The sequence below is a fragment of the Danio rerio genome, chromosome 8 (assembly GCF_049306965.1).
Source record: "Danio rerio strain Tuebingen ecotype United States chromosome 8, GRCz12tu, whole genome shotgun sequence".
Taxonomy (NCBI): domain Eukaryota; kingdom Metazoa; phylum Chordata; class Actinopteri; order Cypriniformes; family Danionidae; genus Danio; species Danio rerio.
Window position 1 is genome coordinate 2,729,854 of NC_133183.1, and position 26,316 is coordinate 2,756,169.

The 26,316-nt window shown below is 35.7% G+C and overlaps 1 protein-coding gene and 2 long non-coding RNA genes across 7 annotated transcripts in view; 1 reads left to right on the forward strand and 2 right to left on the reverse strand.

The window, feature by feature from the left end:
• The window catches only part of rasal1 (RAS protein activator like 1), an 82,148-nt gene extending 80,099 nt beyond the window's left edge, over positions 1-2,049 (forward strand). Inside the window, exons 20-21 of the mRNA XM_073909994.1 lie at positions 1,717-1,781; positions 1,878-2,049. Of these exons, the coding sequence (XP_073766095.1) occupies positions 1,717-1,781; positions 1,878-2,026 (214 nt within the window). The 3' untranslated portion in view covers positions 2,027-2,049. The remainder of the gene's footprint in view (positions 1-1,716; positions 1,782-1,877) is intronic.
• The window catches only part of LOC141375566 (uncharacterized), a 66,989-nt gene extending 50,346 nt beyond the window's left edge, over positions 1-16,643 (reverse strand). For 4 of the 5 annotated variants that reach the window (XR_012384021.1, XR_012384023.1, XR_012384025.1 and 1 more), the window contains exons 1-3: positions 16,405-16,630; positions 15,939-16,045; positions 1,727-1,813 (exon numbers count right to left, since the gene is read on the reverse strand). This is a non-coding gene — a long non-coding RNA (uncharacterized lncRNA). Of the gene's footprint in view, positions 1-1,726; positions 1,814-15,938; positions 16,046-16,404 lie in introns of all 5 variants that reach the window. The other variant, XR_012384024.1, reaches the window with a different exon arrangement.
• A 6,566-nt stretch (positions 16,644-23,209) lies between these two features.
• LOC141375567 (uncharacterized) lies at positions 23,210-24,998 on the reverse strand. The gene is made up of 2 exons (XR_012384026.1): positions 24,405-24,998; positions 23,210-24,227 (listed from the first exon to the last, which is right to left on the reverse strand). It is a non-coding gene; the product is annotated as an uncharacterized lncRNA (long non-coding RNA).
• Between the last annotated feature and the right edge of the window lie 1,318 nt (positions 24,999-26,316).

The following is a 26,316-nucleotide window of genomic DNA, read 5'->3' on the forward strand; positions in this document are numbered from 1 at the left end:
CGACTCTACACCATAACTTTTCAATCCAGATGGATGGGGCAACCATTACTGCATCCAAAATGGTAAAAAGCCTTGGAGTAACGATTGATGACCAACTAAACTTCTCTGACCACATTTCTAGAACTGCTCGATCTTGCAGATTCGCACTCTATAACATCAGAAAGGTCCGACCCTTCCTATCTAAACATGCAGCTCAACTCCTTGTTCAAGCTCTTGTTCTCTCCAGACTGGACTATTGCAACTCTCTGCTAGCCGGGCTCCCAGCTAACTCTATCAAGCCTCTTCAGCTGCTTCAGAACGCAGCAGCACGAGTGGTCTTCAATGAACCTAAAAGAGCACATGTCACTCCGCTGCTCATCCGTTTGCACTGGCTGCCAGTTGCTGCTTGCATTAAATTCAAAGCTCTGACGTTTGCTCACAAAGCGACTTCTGGCTTTGCTCCTTCTTATCTGCTCTCACTTCTGCAGATGTATGTGCCCTCCAGAAACTTGCGTTCTGTGAATGAACGTCGCCTCGTGGTTCCATCCCAAAGAGGGAAGAAATCACTTTCCCGAACTCTCGCATTCAATCTGCCCAGTTGGTGGAATGAACTCCCTAACTGCATCAGAACGGCAGAGTCACTCGCTGTCTTCAAGAAACCACTAAAAACTCAACTATTTAGCAATTGCCTCTGGTTCTACCGCTAAACGTATTACAAAAAATAAATAAATAAATAAATTACTAATGTTTTGCTTCTTACACTTTACATACCTGAAACTTGCCTACAGCACTTATTCATTGTTGCTCTTATAGTTGTGTAAATTGCTTCCTTGTCCTCATTTGTAAGTCGCTTTGGATAAAAACGTCTGCTAAATGACTAAATGTAAATATTTTTGTGTTTTACTTCAAGTAAATAATCTGTGGTTTGCCGGATTATGGGAGGGATTATTACAATAAAAGATCCCATGTTAATTAATAATTTACAGTATGAACAATAACTACTCTTTGTGACACATAGATATACACACTAGATATCGGATAGGGACCCTCAGCATGCGTCAATAGCGCCGCCACATTGGTACAGTGCTCCCAGGACAAATGTCATTCAACTGCTCTAGTCAAGACAGTGTTATTACGTGAAGATGCGGGACTTTAGCGCTGTCTACGGGTGTAGTAACGAGCAAACAAAGAAAAAAAGGAACAGAGGCAGAACATACTAAACACTCGGCTTATGCTGGTTTTGTTGAATAAAATCAGCAAACAATGCAAAAGAACTATGACAAGGAGATGCTGCGCTGCCAGAAACTTGTATTATTGTCGGCTAGCGAAGGAGTCGTTCGGGAGATTCATTCACAAATGAGTCGCTCCCTTGGTCAGTATGAGGAGTAAAAGCAGGAGAGGAGCTGTGTTTCAGGACATGATTAGATCAAATTTAACAGGGAGGGTGAAAAGTACATTTCTGTACAAACAAACACAGAGAAGTAAAATTATAATTTTCATAATTAGAAAAAAAAAAAACATATTAACATCCAGGAAAACTCCCGATTATAGATATATGTGTATATGTGTATATCTCTGGCTATGGATGGCCACAGTCCTCCACTGTACCTTGGTCCCGCATTCATTTCTAAGGAGCGCTACCCTGTACCAAGATGGCGGCGCTATTGACGCATTCCTTCCAATAGACAACAATAGGCCAGGCGACATCTAATGTATATATCTATGTTTGTGACACAGGGAGCAGTACCTGGAAACACAGGAAGTGGAGTCAGCAGAACAGGAAGTGGGTCAGCCCTCATCAGGTCAGATTCTTCACACGTGTTCACCTGTAGATCTGAGAGATGAATGATAACGTAAATCATCTTTCTGCTGTGTGTGTGTGTGTGTGTATGTGTCAGTGTGTGAACAGGCTCGGTGTGAGCGCTCTCGTGTCCTCGCCACTCGTCTGCTGGATGTCGTGCTGGATTTAGAGCGAACACATTCGACCTTCCAGAGCCAAGAAGTCGACGAGAGCAAGAATCAGTTCATCCTCAGCGCACACACATGATGGAGAATCTACACACACACACATACATACATCACGGCCAATCTACAGCACAGACTCTACTGTACAATTATGCAACGTTTCTGAGTCAAACTCGGCGCACTGCTGAATGTCTGTGGAAGCATTTTTACGTGTTTGTACTTTAATCTTGATGCTCTGGGGTGAATTTTTCCCAGACGCTCGACTGTAGCTTTTCAGATCCGCTGACTGTGTGTGTGTGTGTGTGTGTGTATGTGTGTGTGTGATGATCTGCATGGCTTTTACACTAAATATCACAAACATATATTTTATAGCTCACTGAAAACACTGCAAAAAAGATTTTCTTTACCGTTTTTGTCTTGTTTTTAGGACAAAAATCTAAAAACTTGGAAATCAAGAAGCATTTTTAGACAAGTAAAAAAAATATAGTATTATTTCAGAAATAATAGGTCAACTACTACAGTGGTTCCCAGCCTTTGACCTCCTTTTTACCCGGAAAATATTGTAAAATCCCTCCACATTTAATGATCTATTTGTTCATACAAGTTTGCAGTAATGATGACAAAAAATGTTGTTTTCAAACGAACGGTGTGTTTATTACTATATCCAGATATGTTTATGCACAAATAATAGCCTAATGTTTCCCAGAGATGGGTTGCAGCTGGAAGGGCATCCGCTGCGTAAAACATGCTGGATAAGATGGCGGTTCATTCCGCTGTGGCGACCCCGGATCAATATAGGGACTAAGCCGAAAAGAAAATGAATGAATGAATAATAGCCTAATGTAAAATATAAAAGCAAAACATCAGCAGGCCATTTGTAACTGAAAAACGTAAGCCTTTGGCCTTTAAATGAACCCTTTTTGAAATTCAATAACAAAAATATCAGTATTCACACTGGTTTATAAGGGAAATAAGTAATATAGGCTATTACAAGTTACTACTTGCATGTTATTTGTTCTGCTCTATCAATTAGTGTGAGGACTGCTGCGAGGCGAATCAGTGAGACTCTTGTCTTTTTTTGTGGAGGACGGATTACAAATTTTTGGTCAGCTAGGGCAGTGCTCCTCAACCTGTTTATCACCACGCACCGGTCAACGCTTGACAATTTTAACGTTGGGGGGGGGGGGGGGGTATGTGACCATCAACAGTTTTCTCAGAGGATAACAAACTGACAAAACATTACTGTCACTCTGATACAAGTTTAATTTATAGAGAAAAGAACAAAGGACTGCAGTGTTTGTGTGTTCCTGTTCTGTGTTTGCCTTGAGAAAATTAGTCTTACTGAAATGTAAATATTCCATACAAGCTGAAGCTGATCGCTCAATTCTTGTCACGTGACTCGCAGTGCGCTCGCAGCTCGGGATTGGTGCGAGCGCGCCACGTCACTTGTGCAGACTCTAGAAATACGCGATATGCGAACGGCCCCTAAAGGGCTGCCGTCATTTGCAATATCCTTCAGTTGATCTTCTTGCACAGCCATGCTGGATTCACCTGATTCGTTGACAAGTGTGTTGCGGATCCATTCCTTGGCAGTTCGTGGGTCCTTTGCTGGGCCTTTTTCCCTTAGCAAAGAAACTTTCTAAAGACGTCTGTTACTTACTCATTTTGCTGCTTGTGGGTTAAATTTGGCCGCTCAAGTGACTGAGATGCAAGCGAGAGAATACGGTTGTAATTATTTTTTTTATAAAAGATCGTTCAGACTCAGATAATAAGTAAAACGGAAATAATTAATGATTTATTGCGCGGCCGGTACCAATTGATCCACAGACCGGTGGTTGAGGACCACTGAGCTAGGGGATCAAATGAGCTAAGGCAACATGATCATTCTCCTAATTGTCCATTGCTAAGATTTTTTTTAAATATGACGCGACCCCCCACAAAGCTCGCTGTGGCCACCTTGTGGGCTGCAACCCCCCCTGTTGGGAACCGCTGAACTAATAGCAAATTATTTAGCTTTTTTGTTCATTCATTTTCTTTCAGCTTAGTCCCTTTATTTATCAGGGGTCACCACAGCGGAATGAAACACCAACTATTCCAGCCTATGTTTTACACTGTGGATGCCCTTCCAGCTGCAACTTAGTCCTGGGAAACATACAAACACACACATACAGTACAGCCAATTTAGTGTATTCACCTACAGTGCATGTTTTTGGACTGTGAGCACCCGAAGGAAACCCACACCAAAACGGGGAGAACATGCAAACTCCACACAGAAATGCCAGCTGGCCAAGCCAGATTACATTGTGTAATTTGAGTTACAGAATTGTCATAAAACATAAGCATTTTATATGGCTGGATTAAAGAGGTGTCGGCGAAGTGAAAGTTTACATCTTGGCAGAGTAGCTACTATTATCTTTGGTTTTCACAGCTGTCACCACAGAATAGAAGTTGTGACTGAGGCCATGTCTACACTAATCCGGATAAATTTGCAAACGGAGTTTTCCTCTAAAATCGCTTCACGTCCACACTGTCGTTTTTATTCGTTTTCCAAAACTTTGTCATCCACACTGAAACAACTACAAATGCTTTCACCCTGTACTGCGCAGGCGTGAAACATAAGACGCTTCGGCACGCGTCATTTCCGCCTGACGTTTATTTTCTTTCCAGCTCTTTGAAACGTTGCGGCAAAATGTCAAGGAAAAGCAAAGAGTTTTTTAAATGGACTGACAATGAAGTGGAGTTGCTGCGTCGAGTAATACATGGAATACAAAGTTGCAAAAGAGAGTGAAAATGTAGACTGGGAGACGTGCCAAAACAAATACGCCGATATACTGGACCGCTTTAAAGAACAGTATCCTGCTGATGACGCTGCTTACCCTCACAGTAAGGACAACATCACTAAACTCATAATCACAACGAAATTAAAGTAAACAAATTAGTAACATGACTGTGTTACATGACAAAAAAAACGCAGCATCGTTTTCGAAAGACTCCGTTTTCACAGTCTACACTACGACACGAAAATGGCGCTTTCAAATTTATCCACTTTGGAGAGCGTTTTTAAAAAGATACGTTTTTGTTTCTTAAATTTCTAAATCTCAGTGTGGACGGAAGGGCAAAACGGAGACAAAACTATGTGTTTTCAAATGAAAACGCACTAGTGTGGACATGGCCTGTTTACACACGTTCTCACAAGTTCACAAAGGTTGCATTGTTTAGGCGGCATTAAGACTTGATATTGAAATACTTGACGTTGAGCAACTAAAATTCATGCCAATCTAACTGGAGCGTATATAAAAGAGAGGCAGTGAAATAGCACGGCATCAATAAACAGCAGGAATGTGGCGGCTACTGTCGTTAAATTTCTCAACACACACCATCAATGAAATGCGGCATTAAACCACCAACTATTCCAGAATATGTTTTATGCAGCGGATGCCCTTTCAGCCACAACCCAGTACCGGGAAACACCCATACACACTCATTCACACACACTCATACACTACGCTACGGTCAATTTAGTTAATCAATTCATCTATAGCGCATGTGTTTGGACTGTGTGGGAAACCGGAGCACCTGAAGGAAACCCAGGCCAACACGGGGAGAACATGCACAAGGCTCAAACCAGCGACCTATTTACTTTGTGGCCACAGTTCTAACCACTGAGCCACCATGCCACCCCATTTAGCTTTTTTAAAGGTAAAAGACTTCTTATTTCTAAAAACAAAACTACATTATATATTTGTCTATGAAATGCTTCTTGACTGAAGAATTTTTAGATATTTGGACTAGAAAGGAGACAAAAACTCTAAATAAGAACTTTTGATGTTAGCAGTGAACACACATAATACTTGAAGTATAATAACTGAAATGAACTCGTTTTTATTTTAGCCAGTTGCCAAAGCAACCTCTAACTATCAACTTGTTTTTATTAAAATAACTCAAAGGGAAATCAAATTGTATAAATCTGACTATTTAAAATACATACACCAGCGGACAAAAGTTTGGGGTCAGTAGGATTTTTAAATGTATTAAAATAAGCTTCTCCTGCTCACCAAAGCTGCATTTATTTCATCAAAAAATACAGTCTAAATTGTAAAATTGTGAAATGTTATAGCACTATAAAATAACTATAATTATAATTATATTATAATTAGTTTATAATTTAATTTAATAATTTATTCCAGCGATTTTTCTTCAGAGATCTTCAGAGTCACATGATCCATAAGAAATTACTAATATTAATAATATTTATTTATGTCATTAATAATAATAGTAATGGTAATAGTAATTAAAGCTGTAATCATAAAAACTACATACAATAAGAAAGCAGTTATTTATTTTAAGTTACTGCTTAAAGTTATTTATTTTAATAAAAATGTAACAATTTAACTTGTTTTTTTTTTTTACATTTAATAAATGCAAAATCAGTAACATTAAAGGACATTAAACACGGCAAAAATATTAAGCAACTGACCTGATTACACCAGCTAACTTTCGTTCGTAATTCTAATTATTCTGCTAATTTCAGAATGTATTAAATGTTAATCAGTTAATGTTACATTAAGCTGAGCTAATAGCAACAAATCATAGGATTAGCGTATATTTACCAGCTAAAATTTTATCAGCGATCAGCTCTACCTGTTTTAGACGAGAGAAATCAACAAACCTCATTTGTTCTGGCTATTGTTCGGCATTCCATGTGATTTGCAAGAATAAACCTCATTGGTTCTTCTAGCACCAAGTTAAAAATCAACAAGTTAAAAATGCCGCTTTGATGAACATAATCACTTTAAAAAAAACTGACCCCAAAATTGACCATTAGTGTATATACTGTAATAAGCACAACAAAAAACTACAATTTAAATAGGAAAAAAACAATAATGTAAAAAGTTATGTTTTTAACAAAGGTTTTATTTCTTAACCAGAATCAAGAAGTCCTTTTTTCAACATTTACTATTACATTATTAAAATGAAAAGTTGCATCTGATAATGTTATATGAAATCAAAAATAAATGTTGCTATAAAAAACACGCTAAATTCTGAAACAATTTGCTCAGTAGTTAATGTTGATGATGATAAGCTCAATGTTTGCTGACACATTGTTAAAAATAAAACATATGTGTTAATATTTCATGGACATGGGTTAACACGAAAAAAATAAGGTTAATGAGTTAACATTAATTAATGCATTAAAGTTCAATAAGTGAAGTTTATTTATAAACTAATTTCGAGAGGATCATGTGCTTATGATTGCTTGCAGCCGGCCTATCTAACCAGATGATTTCTAAGCCACTATAAAATACCCTTCATTTTAACAAATCCCCCCTTCCACCCCTACTCGTCCTACTTTCCTAGATGGGTGGCACGGTGGCCCAGTGGTTGGCACTGTTGCCTCACAGCAAGAACATCACTGGTTCTAGTTTTTACCAAGCCAGCTGACGTTTCTGTGCAGAGTTTACACGTTCTCCCCGTGCTCACGGGGGTACCCCGCTTTCCTCCCACCATCCAAAAACATGCAACTTAAGTTAATTGACTGATCCAAATCAGCACAATAGACATGCTCCTAGTCAGTGGTTATCTCTTAAGAGCGATCACTATCTGTTCATTAGCTACTACAGCAGGGGAGTTCTCCAGATCTACCTGAGCTCAAACTCCCCTCTCGCCCTGCAACAGGAGGGAGCCCCGGGCTCAAGGGCTCTCTCCCGGCCAAACAAGCTTTATAATCAATCATCAGCTAGGTGTGAACTCATGAACTGCTAGTTATTAAATATTTACATTACTGAATAAACGTGACGGTTAATTTATTCTACTAAATAATATTAAAACCATGATTGTTAATCTTGAAGTTAACATTTAAGATTTCTTTAAAAATGTTTTTTATGCCAAGTAATGTATAAAGTATATAAATAATATGCCAAGTATATTATAAACTAAATAAAAATATATTAAGACAAAACCAATAACTGTAACAAATGTATTGCTCATCATCAATTTTAATGTCATCTATTTAACAGATGTGAGCTAACGTGAACTCTTTTACATTATTGACCTTTTTCATAAAAAAAAATAAAGAAATATCATCAAATAAATTGCTCAATGTAAAACGATGCATTACCCAATGTTAACTGATCATTAAAAAGAAAAACTTAAATTACACTGATGTGCGTTTTAAAGATTTCAGACACTAGAATCTATTTTATTTTGTTTGTTTCTTGCTTTTCTTCCATGCAGGTGAACTAGTTCCAGACCAAATCAACCTGAATTCATCTTGTAACTGTAATATTTTTATATTTGCACACAAGGACTGCTGTATTTCTGTACTGTTTCACTTCTTCAAATGAACCCGAGCAGCTGTTCTAGATGTGCCATTGCTGCGGACTTAACCAGGTTAGCGGTGTACAAGTGAAACGGGGTCAGCGGTGCGGTGTTTGTGTTTGCTGTAGATCTTTCTCCATCAGTTACTTGCTTCATTTAGTCTGATTCCCGTGGGCTTGTTGATTTGTGAACACACACACCATCTGATTTGGAAGCTTTACATTGTGCCATATAGTATTTTGAGCATGAAAAGAGCTTATTTTTTTGCCAAATGTACATTTAAGAACTGCTTTTATGTGCAGTATTTCGCTTCTGTTGGATTTTGTTTGGACGGAGAGAGCATCTGCTGTGCCTGTTGATTATAAAACACATCACTTACACCAAACTGCAGAATAAAGTGTGTTTCTTTCTTTGGTGTGTGACCTCAGATTACTCATAAACATACTAAATAGTGTTTTTAAACCACACTGGAGTAAAAAAGTTTGATAATGTAATGCATTTACAACTGTTAAGTAATACTCTAGTACAGTGGTTCTCAAACTTTTTTCACCAAGTACCACCTTAGAAAAAAATCATCTCTCCAAGTACCACCTTACGACGCTATTTTTTAACCAGTATTAAAAAATTGCGTCGTAAGCCTAATTAAGCAGCTACAGGTGTGCACAGTTTTAAAACGATGCAGATTACTTCCTATTAGTAAGAATAAATATGTATTATTGTCAATCACTTTAAACATTTGAAATAGTCTGAACATTAACTGTGCTTGCAGATAAAAAAAAAAAGTTTTAGTTAAAATGTGCTTTTAAAAGTTCATAAAAAAATGGCGCTGTTCTTAAAAAGTAAAAAGAAAACTGCTGTACTTAAATCTAAAGTATTCATAGTAGCCTATTCATCAAAAGCTGGAAATGCTGCTTGGACCTTATAAATATAGGCTATATGTCATATTCATACACTTTCAGACAAATCTTGAAATAAATGTGAAATATACATGACAGGGTTCATACAGGCACAGCCTAATGAAAATCAATTCCAGCACCTGTTTTTTTTTCAAGACTGACATGCTATGTATTGAAGACCTGAAATGTATTCTCAGCAACCCATAAAACATTGCATAGGAATAGATACAAATAAAAACCATTAATAATAATATTTATTAATCATATATTAATAGTATAATAAACCTGCACTAAGTGCTTGTGAAATCTTTTTTGTACTCAAGTAAAAATACTATTACACAGCTAAAATATAATTGTTTTTTAGTAAATAATACTAATATTAGGTAAAAGTACAAGTTACTCTTTTTAAAAGTACTAGTTGGTTACTTTTGAAAAAAAATCTGATTTTCATTATGAAATCACTTTTTTTTTAAGTGTAAACCTGATTTAATGGTTTGATTGCTTACATCCCAAAGCTACATGTATAATTTGCACTAACAAAGGAAGTATAGTCAATTTTTCCTTTCATGACAATTAATCTTTTTCAATAGCACCGATAAAACTACCAAATAATCTTTAAGGCCATAGAGACACTTTTTGCCCATTTTTAAAAATATATATTTTTATGCTTTGAAAGGTTAAAGTATATGGTAAAAAGATTTAAATTTAGCCTTTTATTTACATATTTTACACTATTTTCTTTACAATATGGCAAATTTGTTTCTTAAATAGCTGTACATCACATGTAGATTTTATTTTACACTTGATCTTAATCTAAAATAGAAACGTAAAAAAAATACAAGTACACTGTCAGTAAAAAAGTAAAACAAATGACTTTATTTTACTTGAGGTATTTGAAATATGACGACACTACATTTATCAAAGCAGTGCTTTAAGAGCCTTATTGTAAATTGTGATAAATAAACAATAAGTAGGCTAACAATGGATTGCTTTGACCTGTAATGCTTTAGGACAGATCAGAATACAGCTAAATGTATAAATCACACAAATACCTCATCCAGAAACATTTCCAGCATAATTATTTTGTCGTAAAGAAACAAAAAAATGTTCCACCTTTGCTAAAAGTAAGTTTCACTTCACAACACAGCCAAATAAGAAGACCATTAGCATTGTCATCGATCATGTATCAATCTATTTCTAAATACTTGATAACTTTGAATACTTTTGACTAAATTTAGTTAAGGAGCAAAGATAAATAATGTCTACTTTAATAGTGGAAAGATCGCGATTGTATTCTATCTGAGCACACAGGCGATCATGAGAGCACTTGCAGTTCATTTGAAAAAAGCCTATTTAAGAGCTCGCATATCTGTTTTAGCGATTTGCGTACATAAATGCGCTCTCGTGTTAAAATAAAGCACTCGCCACATTTGCAGAAATGAGTTATTGCGCAATACCTCCATTCCCGCGCCGCCATTCAGAATGTATTAGAGGAGTGACAGGTCAGAGGCGAGACTGGCTGTCGGAGAGCGAAACGTGTTTGTAGATCATCAAATAGGCAGGAAATGTCCGCTGTTTAATTACTCTGCTAGACATCTCTATAGTGAAAACATCCGAGAAGCATTATTCCAACAAAACATTTGTTTTTAAGTTGTTTTTTTCTGTCTCTGCAACACAGAAAGCCTTTGTCCCGCCCTTACGTTTCACGCAACTAGACAAGGTCGACTGTGATTGGCCATTTTTCATGTCAGTCAAATCACGCTTCAGAATCAATTCTTAAACTTCGGGAAATGATTTATAGCAGCTTATGACACAATGCACTAAAATAAACATTCTAAGCACAGCGTTGTGATCGTACGCTTCACAAAACAGCCAATGCTGATCAAATCAATGTTATATTACGCATTAAAGGATTAAAAGTGTTAATTGTTTCTTTCATTATTCAGCGATTCCTCCGCGTACCACTAGGAGGAAGCCCGCGTACCACTAGTGGTACGCGTACCACAGTTTGAGAACCACTGCTCTAGTATACTGAAGTGTTAACTACCATGATAAATTAATAAATACTGTAGTATACTTTAGTTTTTAACTACAGTAAGCTGGAGAATTGTAGTATAATATTCTCTATAGCTGTAGAACACTACAGTATTGGGTTATTTTTATATTACTATAGTTGTTGTGTTATTATAGCCAGGGGCGCCTGCAGTACCTACAATGAGAGGGCGCGAATTAATGCCACTTTTTAATTTTTTTATTACATAATTTAAATTGATTATTAAACAGTATACACTACGATATATTGATAAAGCAAGAAAAAATGACAACAAATAAAGGTGTGTGTTTTAAAGTATGTATGTACTTGCATGGTGGGAGATGGATGGGTAAAGAAATCTATTGGCTTTAGTTTTACCGGTGGATTTTCCGCACCTAAAAATCACCGTTCATATAGGTATTGTTAAAATGTTAAAACAAGGTTAAAATGAGTAAACGCAAATGAACTCGAAATGAACTCGTTTTTATTTTAGCCAGTTGCCAAAGCAACCTCTAACTATCAACTTGTTTATATTAAAACAACTCAAAGGGAAATCAAATTGTATAAATCTGACTATTTAAAATACATACACCAGCGGTCAAAAGTTTGGGGTCAGTAGGATTTTTAAATGTTTTAAAATAAGCTTCTCCTGCTCACCAAAGCTGCATTTATTTCATCAAAAATACAGTCTAAATTGTAAAATTGTGAAATGTTATAGCACTATAAAATAACTATAATTATAATTGGTTTATAATTTAATTTAATAATTTATTCCAGCGATTTTTCAGCTTCATTGCCCCAGAGTCACATGACCCTTCAGAAATCACTGATATTAATATTTATTTATGTCATTATTATTAATACTAATGGTAATAGTAATAAAAGCTGTAATCACTGGAGTAATAATTTAATTTGAAACTACATACAATAAGAAAGCAGTTATTTATTTTAAGTTACTGCTTGAAATTATTTATTTTTATAAAAATTTAACAATTTAAAAAAACATTTTTTACATTTAATCAATGCAAAATCAGTAACATTAAAGGACATTAAACACGGCAAAAATATTAAGCAACCGACCTAAAAACACCAGCTAACTTTCGTTGACTGTTTTGATAACCAACTACTGTATAATAAGTCAACAATTAGGTCAACGAAAACACTTCTAACGCATTATTGTCTATATTTTCTGCTAATTTCGGAATGTATTAAACGTTAATCAGTTAATGTTACATTAAGCTGAGCTAAATTTACCAGCTAAAATTTTATCAGCAATCAGCTCTACCTGTTTTAGACGAGAGAAATCAACAAACTTTATTGGTTCTGGCTATTGTTCGGCATTCCATGTGATTTGCAAGAATAAACCTCATTGGTTCTTTAGCGCCAAGTTAAAATGTAACAAGTTAAAAATGCCGCTTTGATGAACATAATCACTTAAAAAAAAACTGACCCCAAAATTTTGACCATTAGTGTATATACTGTAATAAGCACAACAAAAAACTACAATTTAAATAGGAAAAAACAATAATGTAAAAAGTAATGTTTTTAACAAAGGTTTTATTTCTTAACCAGAATCAAGAAGTCCTTTTTTCAACATTTACTATTACATTATTAAAATGAAAAGTTGCATCTGATAATGTTATATGAAATCAAAAATAAATGTTGCTTTAAAAAAAAAACACGCTAAATTCTGAAACAATTTGCTCAGTAGTTAATGTTTGATGATGATAAGCTCAATGTTTGCTGACACATTGTTAAAAATAAAACATATGTGTTAATATTTCATGGACATGGGTTAACACGAAAAAAATAAGGTTAATGAGTTAACATTAATTAATGCATTAAAGTTCAATAAGTGAAGTTTATTTATAAACTAATTTCGAGAGGATCATGTGCTTATGATTGCTTGCAGCCGGCCTATCTAACCAGATGATTTCTAAGCCACTATAAAATACCCTTCATTTTAACAAATCCCCCCTTCCACCCCTACTCGTCCTACTTTCCTAGATGGGTGGCACGGTGGCCCAGTGGTTGGCACTGTTGCCTCACAGCAAGAACATCACTGGTTCTAGTTTTTACCAAGCCAGCTGACGTTTCTGTGCAGAGTTTACACGTTCTCCCCGTGCTCACGGGGGTACCCCGCTTTCCTCCCACCATCCAAAAACATGCAACTTAAGTTAATTGACTGATCCAAATCAGCACAATAGACATGCTCCTAGTCAGTGGTTATCTCTTAAGAGCGATCACTATCTGTTCATTAGCTACTACAGCAGGGGAGTTCTCCAGATCTACCTGAGCTCAAACTCCCCTCTCGCCCTGCAACAGGAGGGAGCCCCGGGCTCAAGGGCTCTCTCCCGGCCAAACAAGCTTTATAAATGTGCGTTTTAAAGATTTCAGACACTAGAATCTATTTTATTTTGTTTGTTTCTTGCTTTTCTTCCATGCAGGTGAACTAGTTCCAGACCAAATCAACCTGAATTCATCTTGTAACTGTAATATTTTTATATTTGCACACAAGGACTACTGTATTTCTGTACTGTTTCACTTCTTCAAATGAACCCGAGCAGCTGTTCTAGATGTGCCATTGCTGCGGACTTAACCAGGTTAGCGGTGTACAAGTGAAACGGGGTCAGCGGTGCGGTGTTTGTGTTTGCTGTAGATCTTTCTCCATCAGTTACTTGCTTCATTTAGTCTGATTCCCGTGGGCTTGTTGATTTGTGAACACACACCATCTGATTTGGAAGCTTTACATTGTGCCAAATAGTATTTTGAGCATGAAAAGAGCTTATTTTTTTGCCAAATGTACATTTAAGAACTACTTTTATGTGCAGTATTTCGCTTCTGTTGGATTTTGTTTGGACGGAGAGAGCATCTGCTGTGCCTGTTGATTATAAAACACATCACTTACACCAAACTGCAGAATAAAGTGTGTTTCTTTCTTTAGTGTGTGACCTCAGATTACTCAAACATACTAAATAGTGTTTTTAAACCACACTGTAGTAAAAAAGTTTGATAATGTAATGCATTTACAACTGTTTAGTAATACTCTAGTATACTGTAGTGTTAACTATATGATAAATTAATAAATACTGTAGTATACTTTAGTTTTTAACTACAGTAAGCTGGAGAATTGTAGTATAATATTCTCTATAGCTGTAGAACACTACAGTATTGGGTTATTTTTATATTACTATAGTTGTTGTGTTATTATAGCCAGGGGCGCCTGCAGTACCTACCATGAGAGGGCGCGAATTAATGCCACTTTTTAATTTTTTTATTACATAATTTAAATTGATTATTAAACAGTATACACTACGATATATTGATAAAGCAAGAAAGAATGACAACAAATAAAGGTGTGTGTTTTAAAGTATGTATGTACTTGCATGGTGGGAGATGAATGAGTAAAGAAATCTATTGGCTTTAGTTTTACCGGTGGATTTTCCGCACCTAAAAATCACCATTCAGATAGGTATTGTTAAAATGTTAAAACAAGGTTAAAATGAGTAAACGCTCTTTAAAACAGCTAAACTTAATTGAGACATTTGCCGCAAATACCGCAGTCTCATATCAGTACATGAGCCGGGGAACCTGTCTCGTTCATCAGACAGATCAGATCCAGCTGCTGCACGACCTCCTCGCATGGAACAGCTACCATGCAATGTGTTTTAAACTATTTTATCTGACAGACTGGCGTGAATAAGCAGACATTTAAATTCTAACGAGTTTCTGAAGTGTCTTACAATTCCAACCGAGTTTGTTCCACCCAGGTAAATGCTCAGTGCTGTTGCGAATTTGTAAACGCCTGTCCTGCTCTTTCACATTATTTCATTAAATTAATTAAATTGTATTTGACCGGCGCAACGTGGGAAAACAGTTTAATTTAGGCTTCTCTGAAACTGAACATTTCACTTTAATTTAATTTAGCCTAGATTATTATTTTATTATAGTTCAGTTCGTGGTTCGGCATTGTTAAAGCATATTGCGGGTTTTGAAGCACTTCACTTCAAATATTATTGGTTCTTCTATTTTATCCAGAAAACAACTGACCAAGTAAAATATTTGAACAAAGAGACAAAGAATATACGAAATTGTTTTTAAAAAGACATTTTTTCTAAGAAAAATATAGGCTGCAAATTTTATTTTTGTTTGAGCCTTCCACTACTCAACTGTGCGGGTGGATGATTTTTGGTCAGTGGAAAGTAAGGATTTAATTAATGCTTCACTAATTGTATTTTATCACAATTTTCTGTCATAAATTTGCAATTTTTTAATATGTTATAATCTTAAAGATTACGTCTTGAGCGTCTGATATTTTCTTGGTGATTATGTGCTTTTATTACATTTAGATTTTAGCAAAATATTAAAATTAAAAAGAAAACAAGTTATGTCATAACGTATGCCATTAAATCATGCAGCCTTTGACAGCAAGCATCAGTGTTTCTTGACATGACTGGCGGAAGGGGGCAGGGCGGTGCTGGATTTGTGCATACCTGTGAATAAAATCCTGCAGGCGCCCCTGATTATAGCAACTATATAATCACCCAAAAGATATTAATTCAAGTACTTCTCTATAGTATGGTTTAAAAACACTACAGTATATAGTATAAATTACTATAGTATCTTTTAATTTGGGTTTTTGTTGCAGTTATATTACCATTCACATTGGCATGGTGCTGTTTATTAAGTTTCTCCACGGAAGAAGGACACAATCACATATTATTTAATGGGAAATATATTATAATTACCTGATTATATTGTGCCCTGGAGTGAGAATGAGAAGTGAGAGCAGGAATCAGGCCGTGAAATATAAAATGGAGAAGGTTTGTGAGCTTCCAGCAAGTCATTTGTTCACCTAAAACAATTGCAAACAATCAGAATGTAATTAGTGGTGAATATAAAGAGGTAAAGTTAGCTTTATATTCGCACGTTCGGACTTTCTCCTTAATAATATAATTTCAGAAAAGTATTAGTTGCAAACTACAAAAAGGGAAGTCATATTGACTATCAAAGTACAACACATAGTGAATAAAATAATGCTAATGTTGTTTTGAAGTACTTAAATGCGATTTTAGACTGAATATTCAAAGTATACCGTGGTAAACAATATAGGGACCTTAAAATGAACAAATGTCCGAATAAAAAACCAACTTGACCTTAATAATATAAAGTAATATAGGACATTAAACACGACTAAAATATCAAGCAACCGACCTGAATGCACCGGCTAAATTTCGATAAGGCCAACAAAAACAGTTCTAACGCATTGTTGTTTAATTAATCTGCTAATTTCAGAATGTATTAAACGTTAATCAGTTAATGTTACATTAAGCTCAGCTAAGAGCAACGAATCATAAGATTAGCATATATTTACTAGCTAACGTTTTATCAGCAAACATAAACAAAATGTCGAACTTACCTGTTCCAGACGAGAGAAATCATCAAACCTCATTGGTTCTTGCTATAGCACGGCGCACCATGTGACTCGCAAGAATGAACCTCATTGGTTCTTCTAGCGCTATTGTGAATGTCTAGCGCCAAATTATGAATTATGTTTGTCAGACATACTGTGAAAATTTCTTTGCTCTGTTAAACATCATTTGGGAAATATTTAAAAAAAAAAAAAAAAAAAAAAAAAGTGGCTAATAATTCTGACTTACCATTTATTGCATCAAAGACATAATAAATAAAACATTGCAAATCAAGTGCTGTTTCCTATGTGTAGCCTATATATTGCTGTAATGTTGATGTAATATGTGCATATTTGATAATGAATGATCATTTCTGACCAGTGCTGAAACTGTTTTGCTGCTATATTTATATGACAAATGAAGTGTTTTTGTTTTCAGTGTTTGTTTTTTAATTAATTGACTATAAACCATTCGGTGTGCATTTGCCAGAAGCTTTTATCCACAGAGAGACCGAACATAATTACCAGTGTTCTTCATAATGATAATGGCTGTACATTATCATCACAGGTCAGTATATTGACTCATTGGCTCGACTCTATTTTAAGCATCTGAGCAAATAAGTGCTGACAAAGCAGAGGAAATAAAGCGGCACTTAATTAAGTAAAAGTCTAATGAATTACATTTGCTGCGTCAGCCGGAGCTTCACACAATCCCCGCACATTAATAATCACGCCAATAACAATACAACCCAGACAAAAGAGAGGAAGAAGAAAGAAATACACACAGAAAATGCCTTGAAACGAATCCCCCTTCATTCAGGGAGAGAGTTTTATTATTTCACAGGAAACACAGACATGCAACAAGATCATAACAGATTGGTTAAGACACATATCATAAAAGCCCTTGGTATTGTTTCATCATCGAACAACGATTTGTCTGATATTTGAAATATATTCTCATCAAGTACATGTTAATTCTATTGCCTGTAAGAGTCTATGACATGAGGAACAAATTCATGCGATTTTAATCCGACATCAACGATAGAATCCGTCACAATGAGAACGATTCGCATGAGAAAAAAGGCCAAGAAAGTGAAAGTCTGCCTGCGAAACACGCAACATCCTCTATAAACGTTCAGAGAGAGCAGGTTTGAGGTTGTGTGACACACTTAAATGTGTGCCAGCTACAAAATTATTCTCACTTCCTTCTGGGAAACGGCTCTTCAATTGCTATTTCAGCTCCGTCACAAATGCATGTCATTATATAACGCTAATGAATCTGGGAGGACGGATTTGGATCCAATCTGCTCATCAGTAGGTGTTTTTAGGACTGAAATCACCTGACTGATCTGGAATCGGTCATTACACACACACAAACTACTATTTGACTCAAATATTCCACCTGAAAACACTTCTGATGTTTTAAAGTGCCCCTATGATGCTGTTTTAAGTGTGGTATTTTAATACAGAGTCTCTTAAAGCAGATTGAAATGCATAAAAGATCAGAAAACATTGCAATTTTCTTCACAATTTTTACTTTTAGAGTCACTATGCTTTGATTCTGATATGATTCATTTGAATCAATTCTCTGAGCTTAAGGTCTGATGTTTTAAAGGTGCCCCTGGTGCTATTTTTAAGTTTTGTTGCATTTCGTTGCATTGTACTTGTACATGTGTTATGACAATAAAGTTGAATCTAATCTTATATTTTAATACAGAGTCTCTTAAAACAGGTTTAAAAGCATACAAGGTCAGGAAACATTGTGATTTTCTTCACAATGTTTAATTTTAGAATCATTATGCAATAATTCTGAATCATTTGAATCAATTCTAAGCTTAAGGTCTGATGTTTTAAAGTGCCTCTATGATGCCATTTTAAGAGCGGGTCATATTATGTTTTATGCTGCGTTCACACCAGATGCGGAACGCGCGTCAAGCGCGAGTAATTTACATGTTAGGTCAATGCAAACGCGCGAATGGACATCCTGCGGCGCGTTACACGCGAATGGCGCAGCGCGAATGACGCGAATGGCGCGGTGCGAATAGACAAGCGTTTCCCCTGGCATATTCTTTAGTGTGTCATTTTGTTTTGTTCTGTTCTTTACCTTTGTTGTTAAAGGTTTTGTACCTTTTCTGTACATTTTTGTATTATTGTTGAACGCTTTAATAAAAAAAATAAAAAAATAAAAAATAAAATAGTCAAGCGTTTCTCACAAATCTCTCGAGTTCGAAAATCTGAACTTCAGCAGACATTCGCGCTGCGTTAACCAATCAGAAGCTTGCTCTTGTGGGGGCGTGATTGTGACGTAGAACCTGTTGATGGTGTCCCGGGGGAAATCCTCCAGGCGACACCGACAACAAGTCATCAAACTGGGCTTAGCTCAGTCAGAGGCACCGCTGAAAACTTCCATCAGCCAGGTTCAGTTTCTGGAGGAGTTGATGAGCTCACAGAGCTGGATGCACCTCTGAAAGGATGTAGTGGACTCAGACACGACCCTAAACGTATCGACGCTGTTTTTCAGTCTCCAAAAAGCACATTAACACTGCTATTTTCTTAATAAAATCCATGTTAGCCATTTAGCTATGAAGCTAGAGTCACGGGGCAGACAGAAGAGCTGCCCATCTCGCGAATCCGCGTCTGTTCTGAAGTGAATTTGACACGCGAATGAAGTGGATTTGACAGGTGAATGAAGCGGGGGTAAACACGCGAATGAAGCGAGTAAACTCAAATGTTTTTCTGCGCGTTTCGCGTCTGGTGTGAACACAGCATTATCATAATAGAATTTAGAAGATACAAAACTGATAAAACATGTAAAGCTTGCAGTTTGTCACTTCCATCTAAATGCATCAATGATTTTTTTGACGTCACCTCATACTCAAATCTTCTGACCAATCAAATGCACTCTGGTGTCTGACATGCCCCGCCACCTTCTTCTCATTGGCTTTTCAATTGATGCACTTGAGCTCAACCACTCTCACTGGCAGAGATGTGATAAAAACAAAAAGGGGGAGGAGCTACACTTTGTCCCGCCCTCTCTTCATGTTTCGGTTGAGATTACGTCAAACACTGAATAAAAATGCACATTTCAAAGCACTTCACGCCAATTTAAATGTTATATGTGGGCAAAAAAGCAGAATAGGGGCACTTTAAATGCAACTGAAAGAACAACATACTGCGCTTATAGTCAAACAGCCAGAAATGTGCAATGAGTTATTCTGGAATGAAGCTCATGGACAGGTGATAAATGATCAAATCAGGCCTAATGAGGGGCTCTAATTAGTCACCTTTGAAAAGAGTGCAGGTAAAAACACAACATCTGCTGCTCGCTTGGAAATAACATTCAACACACGTTACAGAATTGCATAACGAGCCGAAGTCTCTCATAAAACTCAATCTCGTAAAGCCATTGAAATTTCAGGTCCATTTTCTTTTGAACAAAGCTTAGCAGAAACAGCACACAACATGAGAAGGACTGAATTAAAGCTACAGTACCTGTACAAACCATCCAGCTCAAACATTCAATTTACAAACGTAAGGTTCAGTGTAATATAGTACTGTAAAACCATCCAGAGCTAGCTTAATCAAATATAATGAGGACATATTTTAGCTTAATAATTGAGAGTAAACATGAACCTTCATTTCTGGCACTAACAAAATGATAAACCACAAAAGAAAAAGCTCAATAGTGATTAAAAAAGCAGTTTAAAATAATCAAAAACATGTAAATAGTCAACAACTTTATTAATATAGTCAATATTTGTTTTCAAAACAAATAGTTTAAGCTTATCTTTGTTGATAACTATATATTTCTGATGTTTTTATTTTCATCTCCCACTAGAACTACTTAAAAATATCATTAAATTAAATAAAAACAAATGTTACCTAAAAACAAATATCACATATTTTATGTTTATATGTATTATATATATGTATATGTATTATATATATATATATATATATATATATATATATATATATATATATAAATTTTTATTTTTTTTATGATTTTATGAAAACAGTTCTAGTAGATATATACACTCACCGGCCACTTTATTAGGTACACCTTACTAGTACCAGGTTTGACCCTCTTTTGCCTTCAGAACTGCCTTAATCCTTCATGGTATAGATTTAAGAAGCTTCTGGAAATATTCCTCAGAGATTTTGCTCCATATTGACATGATAGCTTCACGCAGTTGCTGCAGATTTGTTGGCTGCACTATCATGATGCCAATCTCCACCACATCCCTAAGGTGCTCTATTGGATTGAGATCTGGTGACTGTGGAGGCCATTTGAGTACAGTGAACTCATTGTCATGTTCAAGAAGCGAAATCGTCTTGACCATGTCTATGTGCCTAAATGCAATGAGTTGCTGCCATGTGATTGGCTGATTAAAAATTGGCGTTAACGAGCAGTTGGATAGGTGTACCTAATAAAGTGGCCAGTAAGTATATATACTAGTTGCCAGAGAAACATTTTTTTTTATTTTCATTTTAAAATAGCTAAAATAAACATTAATAATAATAATGATAATGATAATATAATAATATATATAATAATAATAATAATAATGTTATTATTACATAAAATGGCATAAATACAATAAAAATCACAAACTTTAAAAATTAAAAAATATTTAATACAAAATAAAAACATTAATAAAACTTAAATAGTACATGAATAACACTAAAACAGTAAAACGACACTCAGCCAGTTAATTAAAGGTACATTTCATTCTCCAATCTCCAAAATGACCCTCAAATTCAGCACAAAAAGTGGTTTTGTACAGGCACAAACAATGAATAAGCATTTCTCCAGCATATCTCCTCACTAAAATCAGACAGCAAAGATATGAACGATGACTGAAATATTCCCTGCAGATATATAAAGGTACACGACCCCACTGGGTGGGCAAGTTAAAGTCACATGAAGAAACTCATCCACCGACATCATGGACAGAAACGGCGCTCCATGCCTGTAAGACACGACTAATAATAGATGCTAACAGTCCCTGACGAAACTGACAAAACTGCCAGATTAAACAAAAAGAAAAGCATGTATCAAATATGTACACGTGTGTGTGTGTGTGTGTGTGTGTGTGTGTGTGTGTATATATATATATATATATGTATGTATGTGTGTGTATGTGTGTAGATACATGTAGATGTACTTCATGTGTAGGTATAAAAATAATTTTAACACTTCAAAGATATAGCACACTCTTAAATGTACGTGTATATAATATATATATATGTGGATACTGTACTCTATTTAGTCTGTTTTGATGAATTATAAGAGATGTATGTTAGTCGATGGAGGAAGACTCTGGAAAACACAGCGCTTCAGAAAAACACCACGAGCCGCTCACACTGACACAGTTTGATCAAATCATCAATAAATAATGTAGTTATTCAACAGAGATGGATTAAATCCATTTGAAGAGACAGTTGAGAATTTAGAATGTCACATGATTCTATTTTTCAAATCTGTTCCTTTGAAGTTTCGATTAATTAAAGAATGTGGAAAAAAATGTATCGGTTAACACAAATGTCTCAAAAGATAGTCAGAACTGTTTCTTGATCACTGAATTTGCATGTTATAATGATTAAATGATGATGAAATAATGATGCTGAGAAAATATATATCAATAATTTTACTAGTCAAAGTGACAGCTGAGAAGTTTAGAATGTCTCAAGATTCTATTTTCTTCAGATCTGTTTCTTTGAAGTTTCGGAATGTGGAAATAAAAGTATCTGTTTACACATCTAACTGTCAATTTCAAAAATAGTCAGAAATGTTTCTTGATCACTAAATTTGCATATTACAGTTGAAGTCAGAATTATGAGCCCCCCTGAATTATTAGCGCCCCTGTTTATTTTTTTCACCAGCTTCTGTTTAATGGAGGGAAGATTGTTTTAGCACATTTCTAAGCAAAATATTTTTAATAACTTATTTCTAATAACAGATTTATTTTATCTTTGTCATGATGACAGAAAAAAATATTTTACTAGATATTTTTCAAGACACTTCTATACAGCTTAAAGTGACATTTAAAGGCTTAACTTAATAAGGTGAAGTAGGCAGGTTAGGGTAATTAGCCAAGTTATTCTATAATGATGGTTTGTTCTGTAGATTATCGAGAAAAAAAAATAGCTTAAAGGGGCTAATAATTTTGTCCCAGAAATTGTTTTTAAAAAATTCAAAACTGCTTTTATTCTAGTCGAAATAAAACAAATAAGACTTTCTCCAGAAGGAAAAATATTATCAGACACACTGTGAAAATTCCCTTGCTCTTTTAAATACCATTTGGGAAATATTTTAAAAAGAATAAAAAAATCAAAAGGGGGCTAATAATTCTGACTTCAACTGTATAATGATTAAAAGATAAAATAATGATGCTGATAAAAGGTATTACATTATTATTAGGTTAGATTTAGGTCATGATGTCAGGTGACCAAAATTCAATGTCTAGCCAGCGTCTAACGACATTGTTACTTTGACGGCCAATACCAATGTCAAATTACATTGATATTTGGTTGATTTTAGGTTGGACATTGGACATTGACGCCGGCCTGACGTTAAATTCTGACGTCAACCTGATTTTCATTTCGGGGTTTTTTTTTTTTTTTTTTTTCACAAACAAAATCCAACGTCCCTACAATGTTGGGGTACAACATCAATATAACGTCATGTTGACGTCCTGTGCCTGCAGGCTAGAATGTCTCAAGATTCGATTTTTCCAATCTGTTCCTTTGAAGTTTCGGAATGTGGAAATAAAAGTATCTGTTTACACATCTAACTGTCAATTTCCAAATAAGTCAGAAATGTTTCTTGATCACTGAATTTGCATATTATAATGATAAATAATGATGCTCACAAAAGATAACACAATATATTTTACTATTCAAAGTGACAGTTGAGAAGTTTACCCAGCAGGCACACACCATCATAACACATTAATATTAGGTTAGATTTAGGTCATGATGTCAGGTGACCAAAATTCAATGTCTAGCCAGCATCTTAGGACAACGTTAATTTGACGTCCAATAATAATGTCAAATGAAGATGATATTTGGTTGATTTTAGGTTGTGTTGGAAAGTGACCAAAATCCAACATCTGATAGATGCCGTAGTGGTAATCTCCACACAACGTCACTGTGTAACATGTTTAGACATTGATATTTTTGCCAAAATATATTTGCCAAAATATTATTAAAATGTTACGAATTGCTTCCAAACACATTTGCAACGAGCCCAAAAGGTTGATCACACGACAAATAAGTCATAAATAGAATACTATAAGAAGGAGAACATAATAATTCAGTGTTTACCTGCTCTTTCGTCTATGAAGGTATTGTTGTCTCTTTGCTCAGCTCACCTCTTCATGTCCTCAAATGTCAGTGGTTCGTTCAGGTTACACTGACAGTCACATATAATCTTAACCAAAGTACACAGTCTGAGTCGATATTAGCCATGATAATTAGTTCACCTTTCGAGTCTTCTGGTTCTTGAGTCGTTCGTTCATCACTGACAGAATGACTCAAACCCTAGGACTCGAGTTGAACGGATCAATTCTTTTTCCGGCTCTAAACGCATATGATTGGCCCGTCATGAACGAACGACTCAGACCTGATAGAGGACTCGAGAGATAAATGGATCAATTCTCTTTCTGGCTCTAATTGCGTATGATTGGCCCGTCATGAACGAATGACTCAAACCCGATAGAGGACTCGAGAGATGAACGGATGATTTATTTTCCGGCTCTAAACGCATATGATTGGCCCGTGATGAACGAACGACTCAGACCCGATAAAGGACTCGAGAGATGAACGGATCAATTCTCTTTCCGACTCTAAATGCATATGATTGGCTCGTGATGAACGAACGACTCAAACCCGATAGAGGACTCAAGAGGTGAAAGGATCAATTCTTTTTCCGTCTCTAAACGCATTTGATTGGCCCGTGATGAACGAATGACTCAGACCCGATAGAGGACTCGAGAGATGAACGGATCATTTATTTTCCGGCTCTAAACGTATATGATTGGCCCGTGATGAACGAATGACTCAGACCCGATAGAGGACTTGAGAGATGAACGGATCAATTCTCTTTCCGACTCTAAACGCATATGATTGGCCCGTGATGAACGAATGACTCAAACCCGATAGAGGACTCAAGAGGTGAAAGGATCAATTCTTTTTCCGGCACTAAACACATATGATTGACCCGTGATGAACGAATAACTCAGACTCGAGGACTCGAGAGATGAACGGATCAATTCTCTTTCTGGCTCTAAACGCATATGATTGGCCCGTGATGAACGAATGACTCAAACCCGATAGAGGACTCAAGAGATGAACGGATCAATTCTTTTTCCGGCTCTAAACGCATATGATTGGCTTCTGCCTTTCCTCGATGAACGACTCAAAAGACTTGAAATGAACGATACCACCTGCACAAATGTGCGCAGGCGCGAATGAACGAATCACTCCCTGAGAGGACTCGTAGTTCCCGAGTGATATTGAGGATTCGTTCTAAATGAATGAATCGTTCATGAACTACCCACCACTACTAATGATTCATATATCGATTTACTTGAGAATGTGTTGAAATGAAGCGAGTTTGTGTTTAAAATGACAAAAATATAGCATCAAGGTATAACTCATTTATATATCTTACCTTACAAAACAAATGTACATGATATGGTAATCCCAACTTACATCAATCAAACTGACAAAACAAGTATTAAGATTGCTAAACTATTAAAACTTTGTATGTTTAAAAGAATAAGTTGCCTCCTGACTAACAGCGTATAATGAAAGCATATGATGTCAGGATTTGTCATCTCATCATTTCTTGCAGTGCAGATTTACTGTCAGTGTGAGCGGCTCTTCACAGACTGTAATGTGACGTCTCCATCACTCTGATCTTTGGCTAACAAACCACACACACAGAAATAAATGACTTTCGTTTTCACCTCTGGGAAAGATCATGAATCTCCACCAGAGCGCTTCACCTTGAGGAGCTGCAACGCTCATTCATCAGCGGCTGCGTTCAGAACAGAATACAGCACACTACTGTTTCTGCATGCACACTACTACATCTGAATAAACTAGAGCACACTCTGTGCGGTAATGCATCCCACAATGCAACATTTCTCAACCGTTTGGACTCCCAAAGTCACACACACATTTACAAATATTCACAATTAATATTTTTTACATTACCTTTAATGTACAGTGTGTGAACTGCAGATGAAACTCTCTCTTAAAGCAACAACAGCACTGGGCTGCTGTAATCTAATGTATATGGATAAATTAATTAAAAAATCTATTACATTTAAATGACCATTTTAACCCATTGGGTTGGGTTTGTCCATATTTGACCCAACTTTGGTTTATGACAACTCAACAGTTTTATGAGTGCTGTTTGTAACTCATTAATCGGACAAATACACCAACCAAAGATTGGGTTAATTTTTTAATTAACTAATTAAATTTAAAGGACCCTTTTTTGCCCAAATAGCTGAGCTGGGTTAAAATAACACAGCACATTAAACATTTTTTTTTATTAAACAATAATTATTTAATTAAAATAACCTTTTTTTTCCCCTAATAGTTGAGTTGTCCATGTTTGACCCAGCGCTGGGTTAAAACAACACAGCATTTTCTTTAAAGTAAAAAAAAAAAACTTTAATAATCATAATAATTAAAAAAAA